The sequence below is a fragment of the Scophthalmus maximus genome, chromosome 18, assembly GCF_022379125.1.
Source record: "Scophthalmus maximus strain ysfricsl-2021 chromosome 18, ASM2237912v1, whole genome shotgun sequence".
NCBI lineage: Eukaryota > Metazoa > Chordata > Actinopteri > Pleuronectiformes > Scophthalmidae > Scophthalmus > Scophthalmus maximus.
Window position 1 is genome coordinate 4,239,187 of NC_061532.1, and position 27,299 is coordinate 4,266,485.

At 46.4% G+C, this 27,299-nt stretch overlaps 1 protein-coding gene across 6 annotated transcripts in view; it reads right to left on the minus strand.

Annotated features, from left to right (window-relative positions):
* Positions 1 to 13,248: 13,248 nt before the first annotated feature.
* Positions 13,249 to 27,299, minus strand: part of LOC118290041 (CD2-associated protein) — a 50,743-nt gene continuing 36,692 nt past the window's right edge. For 5 of the 6 annotated variants that reach the window (XM_047328509.1, XM_035617365.2, XM_047328511.1 and 2 more), the window contains 5 exons: positions 25,219 to 25,337; positions 24,217 to 24,300; positions 21,168 to 21,391; positions 19,966 to 20,029; positions 13,249 to 16,225 (listed from right to left, as the gene is read on the minus strand). In XM_047328509.1, the coding sequence (XP_047184465.1) occupies positions 16,184 to 16,225; positions 19,966 to 20,029; positions 21,168 to 21,391; positions 24,217 to 24,300; positions 25,219 to 25,337 (533 nt within the window). In that variant the 3' untranslated portion in view covers positions 13,249 to 16,183. The remainder of the gene's footprint in view (positions 16,226 to 19,965; positions 20,030 to 21,167; positions 21,392 to 24,216; positions 24,301 to 25,218; positions 25,338 to 27,299) is intronic. The other variant, XM_047328508.1, reaches the window with a different exon arrangement.

Below are 27,299 nucleotides of genomic sequence, written 5' to 3' on the forward strand. Positions count from 1 at the left end.
GTGAGGACGTCCTCGACATATTTTCGATAAATTTTGTTTCCCATTCACCGATTTTGTTTGCGACCTCTGCCCTATTTTCTTATTTTCACACACACACACACACACACACACAGCCATCTGGTCCACCGTATATATATACAGACCATTTACCATTTACCCGGTCAGACTGGTTCAAAATGACATCATTTTGTGATCACAGTCTTTTGTGATCACAGTCTTGTGGTGTGAAATGAGGCTCTGAGTGTCTGGACCACTCCAGACATAACAGGCTGCCAAGAAGCTGCAGATAAGAATGCCTTTTGACAGCGTGAAGGCTATTGCAGTGACCGCTCCGAGGTTTGTTTGTTGGCCGGGAATCGAATTATGGTTTGGGTCCTTTGCAAGCAGACATCTCAAGGAAACCTTTTGCCTATGTGTGGCTCTCCAGTTGGATTCCCCCTCCAGAGGCATGTCCCGCAATATGCGCAGGCCACCTCATTGCCGTGCAACCTTTTTGCTGAACTATACTGTCAATAATCCGCATTGACTTTGACTGTGTAGTTGCTGTCGTCGATTTTAGCATTCCTGTTGACAAACCCCTGGACAGAGGGACCAGAGAACTGTGTCGTGACCGTGATAACTGTGGACCGACTCAGCATGTGACCTTGCTGGTTGTCACTGTTTCAATTACTACATTATAAGTTTGCATCGGGGCCTCAAGTAATAAAAATGCTGACCCACTTAGGGGTTCGAAAAAACAGACCCTCTCCAGGGGTCAATCCCAATTTAGGGTGTATTTTAGAACTTTCCGAATAATGAGACCTTTAATGTAAACCTATGTGACTTTTGAGAGAAGAAAGAAATGTAATACAGTCCACTTTGATCTCAAAGTGAATTTATTGCAGGTTGCACAGGTGTCCATAATAGAGGAGCCACTGAGTGTATCTCGGGGGCAAGTTTTACATCGTACTTTCGCATTTCAAACATTTTTATCTCAGCAAAGTATTTAGTCAGCTTGCCAGCGCTCTCAGATTTGGCAGCGTTTCAGGCCTTGTTTACGAGCGGGAGACTTTGCACAGGCTGTGCAGACAGTCGGGCCGATTAAAGGGAGGGATGGCTGAAGTGCTCCCCGGTGCTCTCCGGCTCAAAAGTAAACTCAGAAATTAGACTCCGCAAACGGCACAGGGATGTACTTCCCGGCCAACACGCCGCCGAATTTGGAGTACCATTCTTCTCCAGTGATACCAAACATTTAGCGGTTGTTTATATATATCTATATATATAGATATATATAAAATGCAGAGACACAGTGTGACCACTCTATTTCAAGTGCATGCCATTCATCCCAATGGACACAACTAAGGGTGCAGTGGGTATGCTCCATAATACATTTGTAAGCCGCTTTATATCTTGACGGCAACTTGCTTCTGGAAAAAAAAGATTCCTAGTGTACCTCTCTGTCACGCTGTGAGTCACTTCTTCCGTCTCGAGGTGCCATTAACTGGCCGAATGTCTTTTTACCCCATGAATACACAGGAGACCTGGCGCGCCGCGGATGGGGCCATTCGGCTCCGTGTGCACCATCGATGCTTTAACACCTTTAAATGGACACTTGCAGGGGTTTTTCGGTCTCGGGTCAGCGCCACGGGCTTTGCGCTTTCTCACCGGCTCTGTGAACTGTGGGAGAGCACCGCTCGACTTTGGGAAAAATTGGCAAAAAGAGCCGAGATAGAGTGCCGGATGAAGGTCTCGTTCGAAATCCAGCCATCCTTGGGATTGCAAGCGCAGAGAAGAGCAGTTGAAGATGAGACACAATCACAAAACACCCTCCGGAAAAAGCTGAGTTAAGATCACAGGCTTGTTGTTTTTTCTTCCTTCAAATCCTGGGCAGATTTCCAAACTGGGCAGAACCAAATAAGATTCATTTGCTTTTTGATTCTTATTTTTGCTGGCTATACTACTTTACTGCTATAGGGATGGTATAGTGAAAGAGGGTTGACTACAGTACCTGTAGGGGGGTTTTTTTTGCCCCAAAATTGTATTTCGATTTTTTCACAATCAGAGGCTGAGAGTGACAGAGAGTTGTGTCCAAGTGTGAACTGCCGTTTTCGAAGCCTCGAGTTTCGCATTTTGACCCAGCCCCATGTTGTTGTTTCTTTTCAACCCGACATAGAATCGGGGGGGGGGGGGGGGGGGGGGGGGTCTGACCGAGAGCTCGTCCACTGCGCGTCCACCTTACACCTGCAGCCAGTCAGTGATTAGACGGACCAGCTGTCAATCACACACACTATCGTCGCTTACTGTTCAAAAATCAAGCGAGGAGTCCTTTTTCTCATAGACTTCTATGGAAACAGACTTCTTTTTTTTTCCCGGACCCGGTGACTATGTTTTTTTTTTCATACGCAGTTTGTGGTTGTGTCACACTTTCCAAGGAATTTGTCTTGCCCGGTGTGCAGAAAACTGCATTCATACTGTATTTGTGTGAACCAGTTTGTCAGTCAGATCCTGTCACAGTTTAAGCTGGATGTGTTCCAGCAGCACAAGCAGCGGGAATTCGGATTTTTTATTTGCTATTTTATTATGTCACATGGCACATTATACACCCTGCAAAATGTATATTCTGCATTTGTAATGGATGGCATGGAGGGAAGGGTTGCTGGGTTAGGGTCTGTCAGATCCAGTCCTCAAGATGTGCTGTCCAACCAAAGTAGGAAAATCAAAATGGTTCATACCAGATCCCCAAAAAGGGCCACACCCGAAGGCGGACAGAAAAAAAAGCCAGCAGTCAAAAGTTCCTCATGTGTCCCACCGAGGACTGGTGGGACACAGTCTCTCCCTCTCTCACATTCCCATATGCACAGATGTTGTGCTCCTCCGCTCCCTCCCCGCTTCTACAAACCTTGCACCCTCGTTTCATCCGCGGGTTGCACCTATCTTAATCAACACTGTGGCGGCTCCGACAGGGGCCCAGAATGGAACCAACAGGTGCGCCTCTGGATTTGCACTTCAGCGCGCTGTCAAGAAAGCAATACGCGGCGCGACTGCGAAGGCCAGAACGAATCCACATGGCCCGCCCGTGTGCGTGCGTGCGTGACGACAGATTGTGAACCCGCTGCACATCATCCGTGTGGGCTTCAGTCCCCACGAGCTGCTCCCCGGCCAACCAGCTCAGCGGCACCGAGGCTCAGGTGGCGCCAGATGTTAAGCTGCTTCCGAGACATCCGCGGAGCAATCAAGAGGAGTGTGTGGCCAGCGAGCAGACATGGAAACACATTTCCATTTACTGAGGTGCAAGCTCAAATCCTACAGGTTAATCATCCATATGCCGCATTAGAGCTGTCACTTGATGTATTTTGTGATTTTTTTTTTCCGAGAGTAAATGACCCAGAAAAGCCTTCCACCGAGACCGGGCTGATCTCACCACGGCACCCTGTCACTGTCCGTTTGTTAATTCCTCCCTGTGGCTCCGAGGGGAGTTTTCCACAATTGGAAAATCCGAATGCTCACCAGAGTTGAAATATTCCCAGGTGAGAGCATAATAACTATTATAATAATAGTAACTCAATTCTATATAGCGCCTTTCGGGGGACCCATGGTCGCTTTACGATTCACAAAAGCGGACAAAAGTCATGGGGGATTGTAAAGGCCTCGGTGAACAGATGGGTTTTTCGAGGAGTCTTTTGAGCTCCAGAGGGTGGGGGGGCTGCAACAGTCCGCAGTCCGGTGTAGGGATGGAGAAGGGTCCAGAAGGAATTTCGGGGGGCAAGAGCACGGAGGGATTTATGGGTGAGGAGGAGGATTTTGTGGGTGAGCCAGGGAAGGTGAGTGAGGGCGGGGGGTGATGTGCTGCCAGGGCCACGTGTCACACGTTGACAACCTCTTGTCCGGACGATTGCATATTGCTAAACTCTTATGTAACAGCGCCACAAGCCAAGGAGAGTGATAACTTTTAATATTTAGCTAAAGATCTCAGCTATACAGCGACTTCCTTTTCCATATATCACAAATCTACTCCTCACTGGCCTTGAAGGTTCGCGGTTCACGAGTCTCCTGACGCCGTTGAGTTGAATCTCCCTCCGTTACTTTTATGGGACTGAATTAGTGAGGAAAAACCTGGATCATTTGATTTGACACTTGGTGTCAGGCGGTGGTTTCACACATGCAGTAATCCCCGAAGTCAGGAAATTCCTGTTGTGTAATTGAGTGCCTTTTTTAAAACCCCACCACTCCGGGTGAAGACCCTTTCTTAAAGAAAAAAATCATTTCAAAAGCAGCTCACGGTCACGGGATGAGGTGAAGGTTCCGGTGCGCTCACATGAGGAGCCGGACACCCTGCTGGCTCCCAGCCAATCGCCCGCACCCTTCCAGCCGCCCGTGAAGCGGAGATGAAACGCGGCACATTCTCGAAAACATGCGTCCACGTGCTCACGGCAGAGACTCGGCTTGCATGGCAACGGCCGCGGGGATTACATAAACCAGCCGTCGGGACGCGCGCCCGCTCCAGGGCCGAGACACGAGCCAAAGAAAACATTCACTCGGGCGACTCGGTGTTTGTCTGATCCGTTGTTGACTGAGCTGTGAGCATCCATCTGGGGCCTGACAACGTCCAGGGGGCGGCGGGGAGCCTGCCGCTGACCGTCTGCTCATCTCTCCGCCCATCCGTGCGGCTACGTGACCTCGCTCCCACGTCGGCACCCCGTGTTCTTCAAGAGGAGAGGCTGCAGACACGGCCCCCCCCCCCCGGAGTCACGGTGGCAGTGGGTCTGGAAAGGTTTCATTTTTTTTTTAAATTTCCTCCTCCATGTTAACAATTGATCTCGTGTAGTCTGGTGTACTTGTTCATACCATTTCGTAAAGATGATCAGTTGAATCTTGAGACAAAGGATGCGGTTGAATCCAAACGGAGACCCATTGTCTCGGCCCAATGTGGACCCAGCATCGGCTTCTTGTTTGCACTTACAGCGTTCACCGTGGCGTGACCTGACTTTTTTTTTAATTTTCACCCACGCGTGGCAAATGGTGCTCCGTGGCACGACGACATGAGAGGCATCGGTCAGCTGCACACTGGCTGTCAGCTGACTGAAAACATCAGAGGACGACTCAGGAGATAGATCTTTTCTCTTTTCTCTTCTTCGGCCCCTCGATATAGCAGCCGTGCCACGGTGGGTTTGAGGCTCCCAGCAGGGATTTGCAGTTGCTCGAACACTAATTTCTCCTCTTCCCGGGGTGATGCTTTGTACGTAAATTGCACCACAGCGGTGTGTCCGATTGAGCGGCCTCCTCGTTGAGAGAGCGTCTCTGTGCCAGAGACAGGGAAGTGCACAAGTTGAACATTAAATCTGCAGAATATAAGACCAAATCAACATGATTCGGCCAGAGCAGATGCAGAGTACAAATATGCTATCGTGCGGGTGTAAGAGGTGAGAGTAATTACTGTTTTCACCCTATAGATCACTGCCATAAGCATTTTTTTTTTTTCATCACTTAGCGCGAAAGCAAGACGCTTGGAGTTCATCGCAGATCAAAGATCGCAGCCCCCCGCGGTGAAATATCTCCACGTGAGGGGAAAAGCTTGACGTTCAGGCATACGGCCATTTTGGCATATGGGGAAAAAAAGCCATACAGAATGCATTTCACGTGATCTGCACATTTTGACTGTGTTCATTACGCCCAGTTCTCCAGCGGAGCTCAGATTTTTGTGAAGTGATTTTTGTGTAGTGCCCACGGACCCCAAATATGTGTTTTTCCCCATACACACCCATTGAAGAAAAGAGTATTAGGAGCAATGAGTATTTATTTAGTATTTTGCATTTCATTTCAAGTATTTTTTCATTTTCTTCCAATTTTACATATTAAGAATATAAATGTTGACTATCGAAATGTCCAGAATAAACTTGAACGTTTAAGATGAAAGTGAATTTATGTGGATAACTGCTAACTTTGGCTCATATGACTGCCTCTCCAAAATGTCATGCGCAGATCAATTGGTCAGAGTGGATGTCAGAGGCGGTTTTGATGATAAGGAAATTCTTTCCGTTTCACCCCACAATCGGCGTGGTAATCACGTTGTGCTGTCAGTTCAGGAGAAACCTCGCAATCTTGGAAAGATGGACACGCCTGTCAGTCGCTCCGCCGACCGGATTTGATGAACCAGAGAAAGGAAAAAAATAATAATCCTCTGATTTGGCAAAATTTTACTCTCACCATTTTGACTCCATTCTTGACATCTCGACTTTATTACGAACATTTCCATAATCCAGGTTCGTGGGAGGGGGGTTAACCTGACCGTAAAGTGACACCGACTCAAAGTGCCATTTATCAGCTTTACGACCTGTGGCTACTCCTCCGTGACATAGGCCTTTGCACGTAAGACACCAAATCAGCTTAACTTTGTCAAAGATCAGGAAACAGCACATTCAAAAAAGAATTATCTCTATGCCACCTACTGGGTATTGCATATTATTGCCATTTTTTATTATTGATGAGGAAAAGATTAAAGGAGCCCCACCTCTGACCCATGACTCCCCATGTCCCAAGTCAACCACCATCATCCACCGTCACTCACCACTCACATCTGTCTCGGCACAGCGCTGCAAGAGGCCGGTCCTGATGCAGCGCTGTTCCCGGCAGCACGTGAGCGCGAGGCTGTTGAGTTGAGCGTCAACACAGTCGCTCCGGGCCCGGCGCCACACCGCCGACTCCAGCCAACAGTCCCCCGGGGCCGTGTGTGCACGGCCCACTCCCGTTCCACGCTGCTCACATACAGCCGCGCTACATTGTAGATCCGGTCTGCTGACGACACAACAGCGGCAGGCCTCTTGTGGAGCAACGATGATGAGACATATCTATCTGCAATGGGAAATGGACTGTATTTATATAGCGCTTCTCTAGGCTTATCAACCACCCAAAGCGCTTCGCAGTACACCACAAGTCCCATTCACACACATTCGTACAGCGCTGAGTTGTAACATTGAGCTACTGGAGGAAAAGTCAAGGCTCACCCAAGTCATCAGGCTTCGTCCTCGAAGGTCTGTCAATGTCCTCACAAGAGCATTTGACATACTCCAGTCCAAACCAACGCTGGTTGTTCTTCCCGAAAAGGTTTTTAGTTTTCAGTCACACAGCCGGACCTTTGTCTGTGTAAAAGGGAGACTCCGCTCCTCCTGGCGCGCCGTTTGAAAACCTCACACACTGGCGACGACACGCTCGCCCGGTTCAATGCAAACCGGCGAAAGCGTGGCATCACTCAAGGACGCTCTTGAGAGCGACGTGGCAGGATCTGGCCTCGCGATTGGTACGCGCCGACGTGCTGTGGCCTGAATCACTGCCGAGGGTCGCGTCGAGGTCAGGGGTCTCGCTTGGAACCAGAGGACAGGCGCGCCTGCAGTGCGGGGGGCCGGCGTGTGACATGGCAGCACGCGCTCAGGAGTCGCAAATGTCCCGATTCAAACTACGATTGCTTGATTCAAAACAAGCTCTTCACCCGTTACCCGTCCGCCAGGAAATGGACAGACCTCAGGCGACGGCAGACACACGCTGCTGTCGCCCGACTTCACGCAGTCACAGAACGATGAACGGATCGACCGGCATTCCCCCCCACACAATGGGCCAAAGGGCCTCAAGGACCAAGACAAACTGGACTTCCTCCACACAGTGATTTCGAATCCTCGGCCGCACACACACACGTCTGAGAAAACAGTTGTCATTACATTTCGGGACTTGTCGAGGCCACGAGAAATGAATCCATCCACCAAGATGTCAATTCGCTCCACAACTTACTTTATCAAATTGATAATGGGTGATCAATGATCGATGACACGTCACTCAAAAAGAAACTCACAAGTTACCTTCTCGAGTAACTACTTTGTAATGCACTAATTGGTGAAGTGACTCTTACTTTGCTCTTCTTTTGATAGAAGTAACTGTAAGTGATAATACATGTTTGAAGTGTCTCGCCTGACAAATGTATGGGCATGTACACTAAGAGTCCAGTTGCCGATGGCTGCTTCGTGGTTGTGAACGAACAATATATCTGTGAGTTTAAAAAGATGCCGACTGGAGCTTGGAGCCGCAGTCGAATCCGACGCGTTTACTCCCAGTGCTTGAGGCGGGGCGCACGCAACTGAACAGAGCTTCATGGTTACGTGACGGACACTGCTTATACCCGTGGGGCAGAAAAGTGGGTCCTATTAGCCCCATGACCTCTGTGCCGAGAGCTACATAGAAATGAAAAACATGGGGATGTGCAACGGACTGTATTTACTTAGCACTTTTCTAGTCATATTGACCAGTCAAGGTCCTTCACAGGGAAGGCCCATTCACACAGCGCTGCTATTCAACACGCTTTTTTCATGCACTGCCGGAAGAGCCGCCAGAGGCAACTTACTTAACACAACTTATTGCTTTTTTAAGTGTCTTGCCCAAGGACACATCTGCATTGTGGACTGGCGGACGCTGGGATCGGAGGAACGACTCTCCCGCGTGAGCCACAGCCGCCCATGTGTTCGTGTCTTAATGTGAAGCGCATGCGCATGCACGCACACAAACACACACACACACACACACATACACAAAATGCCTGGGAATGAGTTTGACAACAAGTCGGGTCGGGGACAGACCCCGTTGTCTCCCAACGGCCCTCATTTGCTTAGTATTCAAGGTCCCCAGATGATGGGGATTCGGATTAGTCTCACAATTAGTCAATGCATTTATGGAATACAGGGAAATAAATGATGGCAATATTTGATTGATTATGATGATCACGATCAAATAAAGAACCAAAAAAAACATATAAGATACAAAGGAAAGATAAAGAGCAGTCTGTCATGTCTTCAAGATGACTATTAAAAGTTTAGGAAAAGCTGTGGATCTAAAGTAAGTCAATGGAAGATATAATAGTGAGTGAAAAACCCCAATTTAGGGTCATGAACTGAGGATGCTCCATCATCTTTTTTTAATGGGGTGCACGGGGTGAAGAGCGGGTCGGGGGGGGTTGGAAGGGGTCTGGAAGCAGAGAAGGGTACCAGGGGTTCAAGGCTGTAACCTGGTATCAATCCATGCTGTGTTTGAAAAAAGAAATGAAAAAAACAAAAAACAATTCCGCACCTCATCAGTAACCAGTGAAGAGAGGGGGCCTTGGGACCTGGGAGGAGTGTCACCGCGGGAGGTGAGATAAAGTGCGCCTGACTGACCGACTCCGACTAAGAGAGAACTGTAGCAGCTGGGGCGAGAGGAAATAGAAGCATGAACTCTAGTGTCCTTGGGAGTGGTCTCACATGGAAGAAGCCCTCGCGGACAATGGAGCCGATCCGTTAGTCAAATTTTAAAACGCGAATCAAAGATAATGACAAGGTTTCCCCCCACACGGGAGATGCCATTCAATGACAGGGGCCCGAGAGTATTGGTTGTGTTTAGGTCTTGATTTCATCCACGGCGCAGGTAAAGGAAGCTTTTTTTGGCCCGGGACGATTCGATATTCTCAGTGCATAGATCCCGAAGGTCTCAGCAGGAGACACAGTTGGGTGTCGTCTGCGTAGCGACGACGGGAGATAATGTCTTTTCTAAAAATGGTGTACTCCACAAAGGAAAGAGTGCAGCGTAAGAGGACATATTCTTAGTTCTCACAAAGGCGGATGTCTCTTTGAGGTGGCAGGGACCACCAAAAGAGGCCGTCCTTGAATAGGAATAATGTGCTTAAGGGCAGGCAAAGAGACGGAGTGACTCACACCGAGATGCATGCGGCAAGGATCTAAAAGCCCCCGGCCGCCTCGAAATGGCTGAGCTGCTCCACTGTGTTTGCAGATGTATGTGGTTTGCCATTGGAGGGTTATTTGGACTATGTCAATGAAGGCCATTGAGCAACATTACATGTAAAACACATACCTCCACCAAGGCTAATGCCCATGTTCCCTGGGAAAAATTCCTGCATCCGCCTGTTTATCCAGATCTGCTACAAAAAAAAATAAATCCAAAGGCTCCCTTCTTGGGTCACAGCCCACCCCTCCCCATAATTTCATGGAGTCCTTTTTGCGTAATCCTCGGCTGTCATTTCTGAGCTTAACGGCACACGTGCTTCATTTCGAACAGCATGCGAATGCTGTATGCATGCGGTAAATTAAATGATATAATCGTCCCCAGAGACGCATTGAGGTCTGCCCGCGTTGACCTTTTCACATCTATTATGATAATAGACTCCGAGTGTCAGTACCTGTTGCGCTTCCATCATGGAATGTCACTCTGTTTCAGTGTAATCATCCCATGAGCAATTACTGTGACGTGTGCTCGCCTGCGATTGGTCACAGCCGATCCGACATGACCGAGGTGACATTAGGTGCAAGTGCATCAATATGTCGGGGGGTTCCTGGTGCAGTGACAATTTCATAATGACATGGTTTGACGATGAATGACTGCTCATCTCTAATCTTATTGGTCTGCCAATAATATGACATAATTGTCTGCCTTCATAGTGACTAGTGATTATGATGACATCAATCCTACCATATGAAAAAAACTAATTTGATCTAAATATGCTTTAGGTCGTGTCTATAGTCCTAAAGGATGCAGAGCAATTTCTATACATGATGCGATTTTCTGACTTCTTCATGACATAATATATCATCATATGAACGGGAATAATTTCTGATGAGTGTGTATTATTTGTGGAGATGTCTTGTGAAATTGTGTTTTTATGGGAACAATTTTTTTTGTTGACCTATTAGCTCCATCATTAAATCATGTGGAGATACACTTCCAGGTGATATTGCTAACTGTGGTAATGCCGCCGGGTGTGCCGGCACGCTGTAATGTGGAGCAATGAGTACGTGTTGAGCCATTTGTGGACAGCTGACTATAAGATGTCTTGAAAAATTGTTTGTTGACGATTTGGCAAAAGGCAAAAAGTGATAGATAACAGGAGTTGAGTCGAGCTGTAAGGTCAAACAGTCATCACTGCAAATTGTTCGGTGCCTGCCAAGATTTAAAATCTCAGGTTTTGAAAATATGAATTGTCTTATTTTAAATGTTGATTTACTTGTTTCTATCTTTGAATTCACGGTATATTTGTCTCAAAGTGGACACTCAGGTACTTTTTTTTTATCCCCAGGCTTGATACTCACATATTTGGCTCGGTTTTAAAATTGTCTTTATATGAGTTTATTTTTTAAAGCAGCGGCAGTATAAAATTAAAATAAAAAAGGAGATTTGCAGCAGTCTGTTCTCGGACGGATCATTTCACTTGCATTAAGTAATTTAGCTTTTCCTTTTTTTTTTGCACTACGAGCTACAACTCACTAGAAAAGCTCCCAAGTCGTCTGTGGGAGGATATGATGTTGACCTGTCTGTGAGAGTATAGGACCTCATGAAGAAGAATGTAGATGTGATGGAAGGTCTCGGCGGTCAGTTAGACTCTTGGCCAAGACTTTGGGCCGACGATAACCGCGTCTAACACTTCGGGGAAAACTAAAATGTTCCGCAAAAACATCGCGAGACATCATAACTCGCGTCATTATTGGTGTTACGTTCCAAGCTGCGTGTGGCGCTGCACGTATTCGCCGATGGAGGATACGGTATAAATATGTATAAGTACATATCTCAGACCTCTGTCGACTCTTCTTCGAACCTCAACGCTTCAACATCTGCAGGCTCAGCAGCCCCTGCACACTGTCACGCAGCTCTCACATTGCCATTTGTGAAATTGTTGGTATGAAAATCAGCAACTGCACAAAACAACTGTTACTTTGTGCAGCGAAATAAACATTGGCAGCGTTGTGCACAGGAATGCTCGACTCGACCCCCCGTCCCTCCTGCAAGCAGCGGCAGAGGAAGAGACGAGCTGTGTATGGACTTTACAGTATGAAGCCAAATTCCTTCATGTTATCCCTTAAAACCCGGCTTAGGTGAAGGCAAAGTCTTTACATCGCCACGTTAATCATTCCAATCTGGACAATTTTTCCACTCGCCCTGTGCGATGAAACCCCTGACATGAAGCATTTCCCTGCGCACAGCCAATGTCCTCGTGCAGGCTGCTGCCGCCCCACGTTAACAGGCCGTGAGTGAGAAACAAAGGTCAGTCAGGAGTGAATCCAATCGCTTGTTTATGCTGCTTTAGGGCCAGGGGCTGCTGTGGGGGGGGGGGGGGCGGGTTCCCATGATGCACTGAGCACTCCCCTCTCTCTCCCTTTCCCCCATAATAATATATCACACTCATTTACTCCATGTCTTTTCCGTCCTGTTTCCTCACTGTCTTCATTCTGCAGGATCCAGACCTGGCTCTGCAGCTCCGCTGTCATTATTACTCTGATTATTAGTCTTAACAACAATATCACACATATAGCTATCTGAATTATTATCAATTACCAAACGAGCTGCCAGCGGGGGGGGGGGGTTGTTGTTTTGAAGCTGCGACCAGTCAGTCCAGCATGTGGGGACACAAAACCAAAAGAGGCCGATGAAAGTCCCAAATGACACATGGTGTTGATAAGAAGCCAAAGCGACGGGAAATTGAATTACGGGAAAGAAAGTGGCAGAACGGAGATATTCCGGGAAGTCTTTTTGGGATTCAAAAGGATTGGAATTCCTGGTTTGCAACATGCCACAAATCACGCGCACAAGCTTGATTCAGGCTCTTAAGAAAAAATAGAATGAGAAGACTTGACTTCCAGGACACCCATTATTTTCTAATTCACATTCCCCTCATGTCAGGAAAGACCTCTGACAGCCTCTGGAGAACGAAAGAAAGAAATGATGTGCTGAGCAACTTGACATATATATATATGTACATATTGTTCAGTTGCATCGTCCATATTCATTTACAGTCATTGAAACTGTATCAAAATGTCCTACAGATGCCGAACACCACCTTCAAGAGTCAAGCGTGGATCAGACTGGATGTCTCAGACCAGATTTCTATACATGGTTTATAATTTTTCTTGTGAAATAAACGGCACAGGTGAACTTTTAGCTTGTATCTCGTTCCCTTAGTGCACACTTGTATGCACACGAACAGCGGGCGAGACAGACGCATGTCAGATACAATAATAGACGGAACACATATCCCAGGGCTGATTTCAGTGGGCCGCACTTCCTCAGAAACTCGTGCTCTGCTTTGAACAGTCAATATTTCCAACTCAATAATTCCAAGAATGCTTTTTTTCGAGGACTCAGGCATGAAAGAGCCTTGAGGCCGTTATGAGGCTGTGAAAACTTGAGCGATGACTGACGTACTATTCAATAAAAACAAAAGGGGGGAAAAAAAGAGAGTAGTCTGTGACAGTAAATTAAGATATTTATTCTTTTTTTTTGGAAAGAATCTCAGCTCATGCAAGGATACAGCTCTTGTAAACAAAATCACTTGAAAATATGTTATAAATGTGCACAGATTTCTTTAGTTTTATTGGTGTCAAACTCTGGAATGTACAATATGTGGAAGTTAAGCTGCATTACAGATATTACACAGGAAGTTGTCACCCCAAACCCCACCCCCCCACCCCCGGTCCCTCTTTTTCCCACATTGTAATTATTTCATCGCCCGGCCACATTGTGAAAGAGTCGTGCGCCGAGAGAACTTATGCTTTTGCGCGTGAGGGCCGTGCTCATTGAAGGTCAGAGATATACGGGCTCAACCCTCGCAGCCAGGGACTTACAAAAGAATCTCACACACACTCACACGCAAGTACGCACGCACGCACCGGACACATTGAGCTCAAGCCTGAGGATGATTCAAAAGTAAAGTAACACTTTTTTTTTTTTTTTTTAAACAAGCAGTATATGTGTTCGTGGTACACAAACATTTTTGACTTGGAACAGGAGGCTGCCGTCAATATTTTGATCAGTAACTGGGGCTGAAATATGACTGCAACCCGCACTGAGGCCAGAGGGAGTAACACATTCTCACAAGCGTCCCAGCACCGGCATGAGCTGCTTATCAGCACGGAGCTGTACACAGTATATATATACGCTCAGAGGCTCAGGGCTGCAGGTCAGATGCTACTGAGGGGAAACTCGCATTCCCGCATCGCTTTGGTTCCACTCACACCGCGCTCCGCATCTCTGCAGCCCCCCGGGGGCCGCGCCACAGCCCCCGGAGGCCTCCCGAGTTAAAAGGACGATTATCAGCGGTACAAAACTTGTTGGCGATCCGTCCGGCGGAGTGGGCGAGACATGAAAGGGGGGGGGGAAAAAAGATGCAGAATAGAATGAGCAGAGAGACAGGATGTTAAAAGGGGCAGGAAGCGATTTTGGAGACAGATCGATTGTCGTTGCTTTGGGGGGTTTTTTTGGACCGCTCTGGTCGGGGGCTCGAACCCGCAGCCTCGGACACTGGACACCGACGCGCTAACCACGAGGCCAAAGCCGCAGTCGTGGTGTCTGTCACTGGCACGTCTCTTAAGGTGTCGAGGAGAGATGTTTACAAACTGCACACAGTTTTTATTTGTTTTTCAGTTCAAAGAGCCGGGGCTGAGCCGGAAAAAAAAACTGATCCGAGCTGTCGAACACTCCGAGCGTAGTGTTCGACAGGGGTCTCCACGGCCATCATCCAAACGACACATGGAAGCCGTTCATCCCTCCAACGGTTTTCATCAGAAGTCAATGTGGAGGAGCACTGAAGGAGCCGACCCGAGGGCTCCACACCTCAGAGATCTAATGATGGGTTTTCCTTCAACCCGTCGCACTTCTGCGTATTTATCGATATTGGATATTATACATATTTCAAATTGGACCAAAGCAGCGAACAGTGACGGCCGCCTCCACCGCTGTGAGGCCGGCCTGGCTAAGAAGACCTTTCGGGCAGGCACGTAGATTGCATCGATGTGATTGTTTTTGAATGTCTTACATTGGATTGTATACACAACAACAAAAAAAAAAAGTACTTACTATTTGCTCCTCTCACAAGAGTTAGGATTAGGAGAGTTAGTGAGGTTATTTCATCTTAATCACTACACTCTTAACGTGCGCTTCCAGTTAGCTTAACTTGTGTACAGGCAGACGCATGTACGAGGAGCCGTGCAGGCTTGTGCATTAACACACATCACACACGGGGAGTCGGAGAGGGAACGGGAGGAAGGAGAGGAAGAGGTGAGGTGGACCGCCACGGGGACCACAGGGATGAGGGCCAGATTAAAAACACGCGAGGCGGCCTTTTATAATCCACCGGCCAACACGCCGGTCGGCGACCTCGATAATGGAAGAATGCAGTAACAGCTCCTCTTTTTCTGAATGTGTCTGCATCAGCCGCAGACTTTTCTGGATAAAGTTCGGAGAACATTTCCCAACGCAATCCTCACAAAAATAGAAGAGACCGGCCCAGAAGAGGCCGTTCTATATATATATATATATATATATATATATATATATAGCATTTGACTAGGCGTGTCAGTAGACTTAAAAAATATAGATATATAATATCATCATGCTGCACATGTTCCAGACCCCATTGTGGTAAATATAAGTTCCCGGTACAAACACGTAATAGAATTTAGTTTTTTTTTAACAGGCACAGTTGTGTTACCCTGGATAGGAATGATAGAAAACATATAAAAGACAAAAAAAACAATAAAAAAAGGCCGCAGTGTTCTCTCTGAAGCACCTGCGGCCGTGGAGTGGACTACGAGAACGGGGAAAAAAAATGATCTGCGGTGAGGATCCAAGGTCCTTAACTGAAATCAAACATTTTCTCATGTTTTTTAAAAAAAATCAACCATTTGTGCATTGTAAAAAAAAAGAATTGGGAGAAAGAAAATGAACGCCCCCTGCTTTATACAAAGTCAGTAGTACTGAGAGTGAAGCTCCTCCCTGAGGAGTTCCAGGAACGCCGGAGTGAGGGGGAGAGGGAGAGCGCGAACGGAACAGTTACAGAGTCCAGCGCAGTAGTTTGAAGTAAGGCCTCAGTTTTCTTGTGTTGGCAAAAAAATGCTTTTTTAAAAACGGAAAAAGAGAAACATATACATCTGTAACTTAATTACATCTAGCTTGAAAAAAAATTTATATGTGCAAAATGTAAATCTTACAAATAAGGGGAGAGTTTATTATTGTAGATCACTGGAAAAAAAAGGATTGTGCTCCAGGTGGTTCATGAGACTCCCCCCAACCCCCCCCCCCCCCCCCCCCCCCCCCCACCCTCTCTCCGTCCGCTCCGTCTGTCCCGTCACCGCCCTCCTGCTCTCTGGTTGGTCGACAGACCAGCAGCTGACCTCGAAGCTTGCCAGCTTCACGTCGAGTGGACCGTCCGCTTGAGTTTTTCTATCTCCATCTGTTGGGGACACAAAAGCACAACATACACTCAGAAGCGAAGAAAAAAAAAAGAAAACGTGAAATAATATGCGGCGCTCAATCTGCCACAGCAGGATGTGTTCATGGTTTAGCCAACACCGTCCCCGACTGTGAAGCTCACTGGTGGACGTTTCCCCGCTGCGAAAGGGATTAGGACTGGATTGACAATAGAGCCACATGCTGGAGCAGCAAATCTTTAGTATGTTCAAACGGCACATACTGAACATTAACATTCAGAAGGTTGGGGACATGTCTTTTAGCAGTTAATACTGAGTCACACGTCAGTGAATTTAAGATGAAATGCATCGATATGAAAATGACTTTTAAAAGAACAACACAGCGAGGCGATCGATGACTGCAGGGAGGTCGAGGTGAAAACTTTGTCACCGTTATGGATGAAACAATAACTGACGTGATGTTGCACAGGCAGGTTTTCTGCTGGCGCTTGATCATTGCAATATTATACAATATGCAGGATGTTAAAAATTAGGTTGACTAGACATGTCACAAGCTAATTTGTTAGCAATTTGTTAGGTAGATGATCGGAAAATAGTTTGCATGAGGACAATCAACGACTGACATGTCAAGCCTGCAACTCCGTGCGCCCGTGTGCAACTCGCATGCCATCTGCCAAAGATGTGCCCTCCCCTTGCCATTACGAGATGACGTTTAACAGGTATATGTAGAATTATATCACAATTCGAAGAGTTGAACAGAATAATGTCAACAGACTGAATGGAAATCTATATGTTTGTATAAATTCTTATCATTTTAGTTAAAGCCAAAGTGTGTAATATTTAGAAGAACTAATTCACAGAAATGGAATCTATTGTCCATAACTATGTGTTCATATGTATCAACAAAGGGCTTTTTGTTTTGTGTCTTTTCGTCAACTTTGAATGAGTTAAACGGCTCTTCTTGCATGAGACCCAATGTTCTGCAGGCAGATTTTACGGGGAAGAAGCTGAAGCCTCATTCAGAGGGTGAATATGTGAAGAAGCCATGTTGCTACAGTGGACCAAAGTGTCAGCTTGTGACAAAGAGCAATCGCAGAGCAGATTGCTAATGTGGTACAGGATGCTGAAGAAACCCCGACGGACACTGGAAGAGATGTCCTGTTGTTCCCTCTGGCCTGTGTTGAACAGACATACGCGAGTTGTTTCGGCTAAATCCAGCTGCGTACAGCATCGTCATCGCCATCACTACCATCGGACATCAGGGGCCTCACCAAAGAGAAGCAGTTCCAGCCATCCCATCAGAGAGGTGAGTGTGATATGTGTTCAATAATTTAGTGTGGATATTTTTTTAAATTGAAGTGGCAGTTGACAGGAACAAGTTTCTACCCACCTCTTCTAGATTATGTGATGTAGATACAGACTCGGGAAGTTGTTGAAAAGAAACACAAAACAGACTCAATGTTTTCATGAAACCGGCGGATGATTTCCAAAATGATTTCAATTGATATTGAAAAGGTGATTACACCTTTTCAATATCACTCAATTCACTCATGATGTCGGAGATCAGTCATTAGCCCCCCCGCCTATGTGCAAGACCGGAGCCGAACGTGTCTTTTGCACGCTGCATCACACATTCTGTGAGAAACATGCAGCTTCACTTAGCTGGAGCCCAGAGGACAGAACTGAAGAGTGAGATGGTCCCGCTTTGTAATCTCTTCCAACATACTGTTCGCACGGAGGAAAAAGTTAATCATAGCGGGGGTTTAAACTGATCTGTGATCGTGTGTGTGGTTCTCTGCAGGGGCTCTCTCCTCCTATGATGTCATTTGCGCCGTCTCCCCGGAGAACTCCAGGTCACGCCACAACACGAGGAGGCTGGACGTGAGCACTGCGGCGAAGGGTACCCCTGAGGGACGGCTCAGGTGAGCGTGATGTGACTGCTCAGTGCTCTGGCCAACAAAGTTGTTAGATGAAGATGAACCTTTTTCCTGTGTATCTGAACAGCCAATCAGGGTGATTCTGATGATTCTGAACGCAGCCTATCGACGAGTATAGAGGGCCAGCGATTGCGACGGTGCGGAACACACCACCATGAATTGGACTAACAATACTCATCGACGTACAGACGTCCGACCGTGGCCTTGGTGTGTTGCACCTTTTAGAAATAGCTACTGATGGTGAGCTTTTAATCACAACACACGATCTTCATCAGCGCACCAGTTGACTTAAACCTGTGTATTTCCACATTCCAGCAATTTCATAGTTGGCATGTTTGGCTGCCGCCAGTTGTTTTTGACCGATATCGCTGGCACCACGTCCGCTGACCAAATCACACCACTCCACATACAGCACCACTGGTTTCCAGTTTGACAAAGGATAACTACAAAAAGCCACCGCTTACCTTCTAAGCCCTCTATAACCTGGCTCCCCCACAACTGTCGCATCCCTACAGCCCTTCTCGAGCTCCATGCTCTTCCTCAGCTGCTCTTTAGTTCATCCCCACATTTAAACTCAGCTCTATCGGTTGCCAGAGGCTCCAGCTGCACTGCACCACGACGCTGGAACTCTCTGCCACCATCAAATCTCAAATCATTACACTGTTCAGATCATGACCCAGTTATGACACCAGAGGCGCGAGTATCGGAGCAGCCAAAAGAAACGGGTCACACCCCCGTCATGACGTAGTCAATGTTTGCGCAAAAACCTTGTTTGAGCAACAATGGGAAAAGTCCAACACTCAGCCGGCTGACCGGTGGTGTGACTGGTCATTCACTAACTGAGTCAGTCATGGACATTCGTGGATGAAGCGCTGCACCGTGGCTTGTCCAGCCAAAAGGTTGTATGAAGCATTTGAGTCAGGAGAGAGAGAGAGAGAGAGAGAGAGAGAGAGAGAGAGAGAGAGAGAGAGAGAGAGAGCTGTGTGGAGTCTGATAAATGTCCACAAAAGGACAAGTCTCGACAAATCTGCAAGTGACGTATTTAGGAAGAAAAAAAACAAAACACTTCAGAAGGTCGAAAACTCTAATAACTGGATATCAGACTTAGTTGGGAATGTTTGGTTTGTTATTGGGGCTTTGTAAAAAAAAATCTGCTCGTGGCATTGAAAAAGGGACAGTCAATTTGTGATGGACCACGAGGCCCGGATGCTTCCAGACGCTGCATTTTATCCTCTGCTGAGAATCTCAGACCGAAAAACAGGAGCACATGGCCTCGAGGGCCCCAAAGCACCGAAAGAACAAAAACTGTGCCTCCTGCAAAGACAATGATGAGGTCAAATTTGACCCTAGTTTTAATATAGGGGCAGGCACAGAGGCTACAGTTTCTGTATTTCACTGTACCTACAAAGCCTCACTGAAGGTGATTTCTTTAAGTATCAGGTTGTTATAATACTTAAGTGGCACTTTTCATGTGACGGGAGATACGATGTGTGACATTCTCCCGTTTCAAACAATATCATATAATTTCCAGTGTGGCTGTTTGAGAAGACTATAAACCCGTCCGATGTCCGACAGCACGGCTTATGAACTGCAGCAGTCCTGAGTGACTCCCCACCGAGGTCTCATCAGCCTCTTACTGCTGGTGGTCGGCCGTAAAAAGTCAATGCTGTATGCGCCTGCTGGTGCGTGTGCTGCATTAATTGAGTCCACATCCTCGTTCTGGTCTCCGTGTGAGGAAAAAAAACCCAGCATCAATATTTGGCTGAACTAATGAGAGTAATGCATGTCGACAGCCCAGCGTGTGTTTCTATGGGGATCAATGTTACCTGCAGGGTCACGCGCTTTATCCTCTCCTCATCCAGCTCTCGCCGTAGCTCCGCTATCTCTTTCCTGGAAATAAAACACACACACACACACACACACACACACACACACACACACACACACACACACACACACACACACACACACACACACACACACACACACACACACACACACACACACACACACACACACACACACACACACACACACACACACACGCACACACACGCATGCAGTCATTAGCATGTGCACACTTGTTGCAGCATATTTAAAAAGCCTCAGTCATTTGTCTTCTGACCACTGTCTGCTCTTGAAGATTAAAAAAGACAAGCGCCAGGGCTGCGTTTCTTTGAACATAAAACGAAGCTTAATCTGTTAAACACGCAGTGCTAAATTTCCACAAACAAAAGCGAATGGGAGCGTGATTCTAATTATGAGAAAACAGATCAGCATGAAGCGCCGTTTCACTGCCAATCACCTAAACGGAACGTGTGATGAATGCTCAGGGACCCACAAGCAAGCCTATACTGTATATAGTGCTTTCTGATATATAACGATACAGAATAACATTAAGCAACCAACATCACTTTGATGTGAAAAATCAAGGGAATATGAGAAAGGGGGAGAAAAAAATGCCTCAGGGAATGAAAGTGCTTGGCAGAACTGAGCTCTATCACTGCCTCGGAGTGACGCGAGTTTGGTACGAATGTGAACAGAAACTCCAAACCCAGAAGAAACGACATATTTCCGCAATCTCACTTTTCTATTTCCTCTTCACTGTAACACATTCAAACCATAGAGCAGCGTAAAAGAAAGATGGACGACGTGATAGCGCTCAAAAGGTTAAGCCAAATCATCTGGATAGCCCTAAACTGCTGGCCCCCGCCTCCTCCCATGTGGGACAGGGAATTAAACAAAAAGTCTAAGTACACTCAAAATATATATTTTTTGTGAAGGATGGTTTCTCTCATTTCAGGTAGTGGTCATGTTTATGGTAAGTTTGGTTTCAATAAGCTATATGATGCTATAAATGTGGGGGTGAAACATCATGATTGACAGCTGAGGCTGACTGCAAGATGGCAGCTCCTGTATCCGAGGTATTTTAGCCTCTTTTGCAGGAAGTGGAGACGCGTCGTCCATCTTTATACATAGGTAGTCTACGATTCAAACCCTCTTGTCATGCAATATGGAGTCGTGTTACGTTTGCTGGGCCTTGAGCAGCTCCACGGACAGCAGCAGCTCCTTCATCTGGCCCCTGAGCTCGTCCAGCTGGGAGCTCGGCTCCTCGGGCTCCAGCCGGCCCCGGACACTGTGGGCGATGCTGTTTGAGCTTGGGGCTCCCGCCGCGGGGCTCGGCTTGGGCTCGCTGCTGGCCGCGTTCGGCTTGTGGAGATACGTCGACTGGGATAATGTGTTTGTTGCAGGCTGAGTGGATGGGGGAAAAAAGAAAGAAGAAAAAGGAAAATACATTTGAGACAGAGTTATAGATCTTGTGAGTGTGGGATGAAAATCATTCTTTCAAAACACAACAACCTTTCTTTGGTTAACAGACCCCCTGACTGATTTCCAGTCTCATTCACCTGGCAATCACTTCCATCAGGAAGGAGATGTTTCATCATTGAATGAAGGCGATCACTCAGAATGGAGATAATTGCTTTGCAGTGACCTTTTTTGCTCGGGGGCACACTACCATGACAAACTCACTGCAGCATTACGGAGTTTATGCACTGATTGCTCTCTGTCCCTCTCCATCACATCCCGATGACCATGCTGCTGATCTGCCACCACCTGCTCTGTTTTTTTTTGGTCTGTGCTGCACTAATGCCAGAGCATCATCCGGCTCCTCGATTACTCTGAACCTACAGTCCGGTTGTTCTCTCGTCTTGTGTTTCTGTTTGAACGCTGAACGTTGCCATTGCTGCCTTGTTAGGTTAAAAGCAGGCCTTCGTGTAAAAACTTGAAAATGTGCTTAAATGTCTTTTTCACGGAAGATTTCTCATTCCATCTTAGTTCGACAGTCTCAACAAAGAGTTCAGTGGCTGGTGCGTCTCCGCCCGGGGGGGGGGGGGGCTCGCATACTTTCCCCTTTCCTTCACCTTCACCACCAGTGAAAAGGTTTCCAGGGTCAGATTCTCATTTTGAGACGATACGAGAGGACGAAGGGAAGGACGCACAGAGTTCATGCCCCTTAGTTTGACCTCTGCTAGTCTGAGCCGTTGGGATATGAGAGCTCCAAACCGGCTTACTCTGACTGCTCTGTCTGCATCTGTGTGCGCGCATGTTTGTGTGTTTGTGTGTGTGTGTGTGTGTGTGTGGACAGAAATCTTTAACTGATGCTGCGTACCCCCAGCCGAACATTCAGGTCCAATTAGTGTTGGTAAACCATGACCAATCCGGACGAGATAGCATCTAAGGCAATTAATGAAGTGCTGAACTGGAAGGCTGGACGGCAGGTGGTGGTTTCTCTCCATCTCCCTCGCTCCAGGCTGCCTTCCGTCACAAACAAACACACGTGCTGCGAACAACGTTCTTCAGGTGCCAATTAACTGACCTGCACAGTCTGTGGGTAAAAAACGTTTTCTTCTTGTTGATATTGCCCTAATAAATTGCACACACTACATCCTCTGCCCTCCGGAGGGCCGTGTGAACTCCAGGGTCCTCTGTTACTCCGTTACACAGTGGAATAACAAAGTGGGTTAGGGGACTTCATCCGTCTGCCTCTGCACAACTTGAAGATCTACTCGGCTTTCAAAATGCAAACAAAAAAAAGAAATAAAATGGATAAAGTGTGTCTTGAATCTGATGACACGATATATTATGTGGGTGGTGAGCCCCTAAGGTTGAAAGGACTATTAGGTTTTAAATCCCCCCCATTCTTTTTAAATTACTTGTTTAGATTTGTTTATTTTATTTTTTCCCATACTTTAGCTTCTCGTTTTTTAATTTGGCTTTATTTTTGTCTTCCTAGATTTCTTAATTGTAGTCATTTGTTCTTTGTAAATACAAAATGGCAAAAGTCGTCTGTTTTCATCATAATTCCCTGGGACAGTGATTAGGTTTACAAGGAAAACCAGCTAATACCCATATTTGAGAAGAGATGCTTAAGATCTACATGTAAGTTACTATGACACTTCATTTCTACCAACGCTGCTCCAGTTAATCAGGATCAACAAGCAATTCTATTGCCGCAACTCCTCCTGACCCAGAGGGCTCGCATACTATGTTGTGCTCTTTTGCACAAAGTGACAAAATTATCGGCAATTTACTTTCCGGGCGACTGATTGATTTTGACAGTTGTGATTCATTGAGTGCTCACAGGGGTCATGCAGGAGGTGTATGTCGCTTTACTAATTCTCACATGAGAAGCGGAAACCTGCGTCTAGACCCAGCTTGAACCGGATATCAACATCCGTCAGTTTGACTCTTCACTCCAAAAATAGTCCTGAACGTGTCTCCACCTGAGACCACCTCCCTACTCGGGAGGGGCTGAGTGAATCAATGTGCAGAACTTTGCAATTAAGTATGATTTGACCTATTTGAAAAGATGAAGAAAATAGGAGAGTAAAAATGTTTGCCAGTCCTTCAGTGAGGCCCAGTACACATTTGAGCTCTCACAGCGTAAAGAATGTGGCCACACATGTCCCAGGCCAACTCCCACCGGGTCCTCAAAGGCCCTTGGGTGCGTTCACACCCGAAGAAAGAGCAGTCCACTTGTGATCGGACCACTCAGGACAGTTGACCCAGGTCTGAACAGGGTCATTGAATGCTCTTATATGTGTGTGTAATTATTTGAGGGAAGTTGTTTTTCTGTATGTCTCACTGTAGGCATCATTTTGGCTATTATTTTTCTATTACCTTCTAGACTTTGCTTTTGGTCAGCGCGCCACAGTTCATGCTAACAGATGACGTTAGCATTAGCTGCTTGTCAGTGTTCAACTGCTATCTTGCTAAACCTTTCCAGCGCAAACAGACGATGCATGCAGTCAAGCTAACGTTGGGTTGTTCATCTACGAGCGCAATTTTCACTGTCGATCTTTCTGACCAGCAAAAAGACTAAACCACTGCTGACGTGTTAGATATGAAAAAGCTACATAGTGGCATCTCTCTCTCTCTCTCTAATAAACAATCTTTGGCAGCGTGTCTGGACAGCAGTTTACAACGCATGCTTAAGAGTAAACAGCCAACGGTTCTTTTCAACTCGGTAAACGAGTGTTTGAACATTTCTGATAATCACAAAAGACGTGTGTTACCTTTCTGGTTTCCGTTAGCTTCGGTTTGGCCGCATCCTCTTCATCGACCTTAAAGGATTTTTCCACACTCACTTCCTTGTTGGGCTGCAAGGGATTAGTTTTTTCATTTGATTTTCTGTTCTTGACAAACATCAATAACAACAACAAACAATTACCCTAACCCTAACAAAAAGAGGTAAAATAATAGTCTTCCACCGGCCAAGGCCAATCCACAGTGATGCCTGACAGCTGACCTTGCACAATTGTTTGGACCAGTGCAGCTGACATTTCTGATCACAAGTCACTGCTCTGAGCGGTGATTTGAAAAGAGGAAGGTAGGCGGGGAGACGCCTGTGTGTCGAGGGCAGCGTGGGAGGGCAGCGTGGGCGTTTAACGCGTCCAATATGGTCAGGAAGTGGCAGTCAAAGTAGAAATTGTGGATCCGGGATCTGACAAATTGTGCTGCCGTAGAAGACATGAGAGAAGCTGCTGCCGCCTCACAAAACCTTGTCGGTTTGAGTAAAAGTAATCATGACAGACGGGGCGGGAGGCTCTGGTTTTCAGAAAACTGAGAGCTGACGGCTGATGCAGACTAAACACAGAGAGGCACTTTCAGTGCTTTTTGTTACCGCACAAATGTGTCTGTACTATCAAGGATATAAAAAAGGTGGCATAAAATGTCTGAACAGAAATGTCTGGAAAACATATTGTTTGATGAGATCGCACCAGATTTTTCATTTTCATTAGCCATGTCAACAGCCTGTTAGGAATGTTATGGCTAAACTAAGAGATGGTGCATTAAAACAAGCCTGCAGTAAAATGCAAAATGGGAAAAAAAAAAAAAATTGCACTTTTTCTAGGGGGTTCCAAACATCCCACCAACTGTGTCTATCTGGCAAGCCCCCCCCCCCCACCCCTGACCCTCAAAGGATAAGTGTTATAGATAATGGATGGATATTTGTAGCTGACATATGCTCCGGTGAAAGTCTGTGTGAATAATGCAGAGTGCTCAGGTGTCCTCACCGACTGTCCTCCGCCAAACTGTGCAGGCAGCCTCCTGCCAGGCATCTTTGGTCTGTTAACGGTGGGGTGAGAGAGCTTCTCCGACGCAGACGACAGCTCATCGAAACTCATCAGATCTGCTGAGGACAGGCGACAGAACCACAGAGATGAGGAAGGAAGGAAGAAAAATTACGCCATGACTATGGATTCTCAAATATGTCCTTCAAGCAGACAACAGCTGCAGTTAAAATAGTGTGGTTGGGAAGTATTTTAGGGAATTGACACAAAAACAATTCTGCATTTCTTTTAAATCAGCCACATTGAGAAAAATAGACACTGTAGACACACTAAACAAACCCAATCTGATTGTGAATGAACCGAGCAGAGTTTTTCCCCCTGATTAGGCCACTTGTCTGCTGAAGACCTGAGATTCCTCTTTGTCCCTGTAGTGCCTCCTACATCAACCATTTCAACTCTTTCTCTTTAGTCCTTAGCCCTTATGCTTGGCTTCAGCATGAACTTTGAACACATACAGGATCATGTGAACATTTCTTCAATTAAGTGAACATGGTCAAGTGGATTATCGCAATGCTTCGCCAAGGACATGCATGTCTTTTCGATTTTTAAGTGGAACCCTAGACATCGACCGAGAAAGAAGCCATTCATTTTTTATTGCGCAGATCTGGACAAAGGGGGTAGATTCAAGATTTTGTATTCTTTCTTTAAATTGTGTAATTTTTGTACTTTTCTGGCGGCATCTGGTGGTAAAGTTTCAAACCGCAACCAACTGAGCATCCGACAGGGGAACCGCTCTGAACTCGGACCCTGGAAGTCGGGGTGGTGATTTTTTCCCCCCACATCCAGAGTCGCACCGGTCCAATCACAACCAATTATCTGAGAATGGGCGGGGTTTATACCATGATGCGGAGGGAAGCGACTTTCGTAAACGACCAAGGCTGCCGCTGATGAACAAGCATTTGACTAAAAGTCCCGGATATTTTCACATTTCTCCCACAATAACGGCAACACTCGAATCATCGTCAACACAGGCATCTCTGCTCAAGTCTGTTGACATTTTCGCGTCACTCAACAGACGTCATATGATTCGTCTCTGTCCGTCGGTAACGCCTCGTGGAAATCGAACTTCGAAGCTGAAGTAAAGCCAAAGTTTGTTTACGAGGGAGTGCACAGGAGCCCACACGTAAAGGAAAGAATGAGTCATCCTCACAGTGAAAAACTTTGCCGGCTGCTATGTAACAGCACTTTGCACCAACCAGGTGTCAAACTACCACTGAGCCTGTGATTGCATTTTGTCTGATGGACTTTTCATGTTCCATGTGCATCAGAGTGGCTTTTGGTTCAGCGGTTCACCACCTACAAAGACGTCTGTCACAAACACACAACTCTCCAGTGGAATGCCTTGACCTCAAGTTGAAATCCATATTGTGTCTTTTCTCTGTGAGCACTCAACCTCCAGCCTATGAATCTTTTTTTAATTTCTTATTTCATTTACACGTACAGTAGATCATATAGTTCAATCGACTTGTGATACTCTTAATTAAGGCTCTTGATTAAATCTTTTTTTTAAATACTTCAGGTTTTTACACTGCTAAAATGAATGCTAATCAGTGCCGGTGTTCAGATTACAAAATATCAGCCTGATTATAGCCCGACACGGATGAGGTAGAGTGTCGGCTGGGTTCAGAAATAATCAATGGGCATTGGGCGCAACAATCAATCATTTTATCTTGTGTAGTGTTTGTCACATTGCACGATGACTGACGATGCATCTTTTTTTCTTTAACCTTTCACGACGGATTTCATCACCTCTGTGACCTCTGTGAGCTTGAACAAAAGGAGCACAGCTGATTGCGCTCTCTAGGAGGTGATGGAGGTGCATACAAATGTAAAAATTGCGACGGAATAGAAAAAAAAATATTTTGTTGGTGCCCGGAGGTGTAATTGAGAAAAAGAGGAAGGGTTCACCAAGTGAAAAAAAAGAAAAACGAGATATGCTGGTGCTTCCTTCCCAGCAACGTTGTGCACGTAAAAGACAGCAAATGGTGATCGGTCAGAGAGCAACAGGAAGTCTGTCAAGTCTC